At 40.4% G+C, this 5,008-nt stretch overlaps 1 protein-coding gene across 1 annotated transcript; it reads right to left on the bottom strand.

Moving 5' to 3' along the window:
* Positions 1–802: 802 nt before the first annotated feature.
* On the bottom strand, positions 803–4,778 carry LOC133026131 (zinc finger protein 33B-like). Its single transcript, XM_061092993.1, has 5 exons — positions 4,738–4,778; positions 4,181–4,315; positions 2,451–2,566; positions 1,954–2,097; positions 803–1,862 (listed from the first exon to the last, which is right to left on the bottom strand). Exons 1-5 carry the CDS (start codon positions 4,769–4,771, stop codon positions 1,275–1,277), a joined length of 1,017 nt encoding a protein of 338 aa, XP_060948976.1. The 5' UTR covers positions 4,772–4,778; the 3' UTR covers positions 803–1,274.
* Positions 4,779–5,008: the final 230 nt, after the last annotated feature.

Below are 5,008 nucleotides of genomic sequence, written 5' to 3'. Positions count from 1 at the left end.
AGGGAGACTGCGGCGATGTGAGAGGTAAGATGGACCGAGGGCGCCAGATAGAGACCAGCCGCTGTTGCATCATGGGAAAGCGAAGTTCGCCGACGCGACGCGACACACTGGGCAAGTTCGCTTGTGAGGATCATTTATTATCCACAGCTCCAGGGACAAAGAGCTCATCTTTTATTTATTCAAAATACAGTAGCAGCCATATCAGGTCAGTTAGTACCTCTTTAACAAGTGATTGGTTGTTTAGGGCTTAGTTATATTTAATAAAACAGATCAGTATTATCATAAATTTGTGTTAACACCTATATGGTATTCTAATGTACATGGTTTATTTAGCCATTTCAATTTAGTGTTCAGAAAAATCGTAATGAGTGGTTTCATATATTCTTCTTTTGCAGAACAGGTAATTTCAAAGAAACAACCGGATTTCAGTAATTATTTAAAAGATATGGCTTCAGTTACCATAAGTCATACAGTGGGAATTACAAATACTTTGCATATGCATATGAATAAATGCCTTATTTCTCTATAGAGTGGGAAAAAAAAGCAAATTCATAGCTCAAAATATTGTATGTAGTGCAAATAGTGCAGACACCCTTTTTTAAAATACAGAATTAAATATATTTCAAGCTGAGGGTTGTTTATCTTTCTCAATGGTAAGCCCTGATTAATCATAGGTATAGAATCCTAAATACTGTATATTCAGTAGAATATCCATAGTGTATTATTTCATAATGAAAATGTTATAATCGACTTTTAAGCCATTCATTCAGACACAGAAAAATCAACAAGACAAAAACTCCTCAGAAATGTCACACTGTTTAATGCAACAATTATTTACTTCTGGGAAGAAAAAAGGCTCACATACATAATTTAGGTCTCATAATGCAGAATCCCTATACACGTGCCCATTTATCAGTTTGTGATTTTCTTTACATCTTTCCTGTAGTTGTCACTTACCAGTTTCACAATTAAAATATTTCCATATTTGAGGGAGAATGAGCAAGCGATTCGAAAGCAAGGCCTTGTGATATTTCAGAGCAGACATAACATGTACATAGTTTTAATCACAAGTGTGGTACGTCTTCCTAAAAGCAAGTGAAAAATGTGTTTCCTGAAACAACCTCCGTGTTGTACAACCTTGATTTTTAAAATCTCCCACGTGAAACATCCACATAAAATTCCTCTTCCTACTGTTAAGAATACTGTAAGAAATATTCTGACAATCATTTAACTGAGTGTTGTAGGATCGGGTTGCAGTCTTTTCTCCATGTTTATTATCTCTTTTCTGTTGCGTTCTCGCCCTCAGTGTGGGTGTGTCCAGAGCGCTGAGCCCTAGTCATGTGTGGTTGAGTGGAACTCTCGTCACACTCTGTTCCTTCGTGAGTCTTGCGAAGAGGAGGCCCATGGCCCTCCTTCTTGTGTGCCCTCAGGGCTGCAACAGAAGGAAATATGAGGTCACAATTTGCTTCGGGACAAGGGATCTCGAGCTCCGGTTGCAGCTCGTTGGAGTAGCACCCCTCTGTCGGAGAGTCATCTGCTTCCTGATCTTGTTTGATCTTCTTGCCGTCGGCTCCATGACTTGTGTCCCTGGGTTTACGGCCACGCTTTTTACCTTGCACCTTAGTGTCACAGTTTAGATCATTAGCAAATTTCTCCTGGTGCTGCAAGAGCTTTTCTTCTGTCTGGAAACCATGACCACATTTACAGCACTGGTAGGTGTTGACGTCATCGGCCGTCGCTGGGCTCTGGGGGTGCACAGAAACGCGATGGTTGCGAAGTCGAGAAGGACTAGGGAACAGGGCGCCACAGTCGCTGCACGGACACCGTCGTTCTATGCATTCCCGTCGTTTGTGTTTGTTCAGCTGCATGGAGACATTTAACACTCATCAAGCACAATAAACAAGTAACTTGAGCACAAAACCCAGGCTTACGTGCACGCTGCAGTGTCCTCACCTCAGTGAAAGTGTAGAAGGTTTTCTGACAGTAAGTGCAGAGGAAGGGCTTCTCTCCTGTGTCGTGGGAGGTCTGGTGGAGGCTGAGCTCCTCAGAGGAGGAGAAGGACTTGTCACACTTGTAACAAGTAAAGAGCGTATTGGACTGTAAAATAATGAGAGGAAAGGTGGTTACAAATAATTAAATTCTATCTGAAGGCTCTATTAACTGATTCGTCTTTTTAAAAAAGGGCAGAACTCTAAAATAGAGAAGATAATACAAATCTGTGACCAGTTGTAGTCAAGTTAGGTCAAATTACATCTATACACATACAGAAGTATAATGTGAAAATATATATGAACCAGTTATAAAGGGCATTTCATCCTCCTCTCGTATCTTATAATCAATAAGTAAAAGAATCTTCACTTGCAGACTTAACAATCACAATGATTTCAGATGCATTGCTGAGTTTGTTACATAAAAGCAAGAGCAGGTATCTTTATTCTACGTCTCTCCACCTGCTGCAGCTGCATCTTGTACATGTCCCGGTGGCTCTTCCTCATGTGTCTCTCCTTGGTTTTGACGTCTGAGAAGGTGATGAAGCACTGGAAGCACTGCAGGCTCTCATGCTGATCTGCATCACGATGGGACGACAGAAAGTTTTATGATTAGCACAAGCAATATCGTGGAATAATCAGATTGTACAACTGCAGGGTGTTAACACGTGTTTGGTTTGAGCACTCAGAGCATCACATTGGGTTATGAACCCCACAGTGACTATGTTGGCATCTCATTGGGTTATGATCCATATATTGACTATGCTAGCATCTCATTGGGTTATGAACTATACAGTGACTATGTTAGCATCACATTGGGTTATGAACTATAGAGTGACTATGCTAGCATCTCATTGGATTATGAACCATACAGGGACTATATTAGCATCACATTGGATTATGGACTATAAAGTGACTATGCTAGCATCTCATTGGGTTATGAACTATACATTGACTATGTTGGCATCACATTGGGTTATAAATCACTCAGTGTATATGTTAGCATCTAATTAGGTTATGAAGTATACACTGAATATGTTAGCATAACGTTGGGTTATGAACCCCACAGTGACTATGTTGGCATCACATTGGGTTATGAACCATACAGGGACTATACTAGCATCACATTGGATTATGGACTATAAAGTGTATATGTTAGCATCTCATTGGGTTATGAACCACTCAGTGTAAATGTTAGCATCTCATTGGGTTACGAACCACACAGTGACTTTGTAAGCATCACATTGGGTTATGAACCATAGAGTGACTATGCTAGCATCTCATTGGGTTATGCACTATAAAGTGTATATGTTAGCATCACATTGGGTTATGAACCATACAGGGTATATGTTAGCATCACATAGGGTTATGTACTATACAGTGACTAGGTTAGCATCTCATTTGGTTATGAACCATACAGGGACTATGCTAGCATCACATTGGGTTATGGACTATACAGTGACTAGGTTAGCATCTCATTTGGTTATGAACCATACAGGGACTATGCTAGCATCACATTGGGTTATGGACTATACAGTGACTAGGTTAGCATCTCATTTGGTTATGAACCATACAGTGACTAGGTTAGCATCACATTGGGTTATGGACTATAAAGTGTATATGTTAGCATCACATTGGGTTATGAACCACACAGTGTATATGTTAGCATCAGATTGGGTTATGGACCACACAGTGTATATGTTAGCATCACATTGGGTTATGGACCACACAGTGTATATGTTAGCATCTCATTGGGTTATGGACCACACAGTGTATATGTTAGCATCACATTGGGTTATGGACTATAACGTGTATATGTTAGCATAACATTGGGTTATGAACCACACAGGGTATATGTTAGCATCACATAGGGTTATGAACTATACAGGGACTATGTTCGCATCTCATTGGGTTATGGACTATAAGTTATAGTCTATAACGTGTATATGTTAGCATCACATTGGGTTATGGACTATAAAGTGTATATGTTAGCATCTCATTGGGTTATGGACTATAAAGTGTATATGTTAGCATCTCATTGGGTTATGAACCATACAGGGTATATGTTAGCATCACATTGGCTTATGGACTATAAAGTGTATATGTTAGCATCTCATTGGGTTATGAACCATACAGGGTATATGTTAGCATCACATTGGGTTATGGACTATAAAGTGTATATGTTAGCTCACAGGACTGCAGAGGAGTGACCACGGGCCCCGGCTTCATCTCCGCCTGGGTGGACTTCTTCTCGCCTCCAACGATAACCTGCTCGATCTTCAACATTTCCATGCCGATGCTTTCACACACGTCCCGGCCACATGGAGCTGCAACACAGGAACACAATGCTGTTGTGTGTGTGTGTGCACTCGAGCCCGCTGCATGTATTGTGTTGTTGTGTTTGCAGGCAAAGCAGAACCGACACCTGCATCACACCAGGATAACGTCCAGCTAGCATAAGCAAGATGTGTCCGGCTAAATCATAAAGATGAATCAACATCTTATTATATGGTGTTTTATTAATAAACATTTTAGGCAGAATTGTAATGCAGATGAATACAACACTGCTAGCGTCAGGCCTGAGCTAGCTACCAGGAAGATGGAGGGAGGAGACCCGCTCAGATAACACTAACGAGACGCTTGTATTATAACACTATTTGATTTGTGTGTGTTGCTTTGTTTGTGTAATTTAGATCGCTTCAGATTTGCCTTTTTGTAAACAATTCAAAAACCGGGAACCAGTTCTTACCGTTCAAGGCGTCCACAGAAATGAAGCCGCGCATGCGCAGGACGGTCTGCCCACGTCATGTGACACGGAGCTATCGCGATGTTATGACAGTGGAACAGTGATTTATATCTTCTTACATTTAGTCTATCGCTTGTTGGTGGATTTCTCTTTATAGCAAATTCATTATTATTAAATACATTGTCCTCAAAGATGGTTCCTTTAAATTGAGGTAGTTCTTGACAGACAGAAGTTTGATTAAGTGTTAATTTTTACATTATAATAAATTACTAGA

The sequence above is a fragment of the Limanda limanda genome, chromosome 19, assembly GCF_963576545.1.
Source record: "Limanda limanda chromosome 19, fLimLim1.1, whole genome shotgun sequence".
Taxonomy (NCBI): Eukaryota; Metazoa; Chordata; class Actinopteri; order Pleuronectiformes; family Pleuronectidae; genus Limanda; species Limanda limanda.
Note: the sequence above shows the minus strand (reverse complement) of the source record. Positions and strands in the feature narration are given on the sequence as shown.

Excerpts from the sequence above, each read along its gene's own strand:
- LOC133026131 (XM_061092993.1), bottom strand. The coding sequence starts at position 4,771 with ATGCGCGGCTTCATTTCTGTGGACGCCTTGAACG. Across the intron at positions 4,316-4,737 it reads TTCTGTGGACGCCTTGAACG|CTCCATGTGGCCGGGACGTG; the intron begins GTAAGAACTGGT and ends CCTGTGTTGCAG. Across the intron at positions 2,098-2,450 it reads ACAAGATGCAGCTGCAGCAG|TCCAATACGCTCTTTACTTG; the intron begins GTGGAGAGACGT and ends ATTATTTTACAG.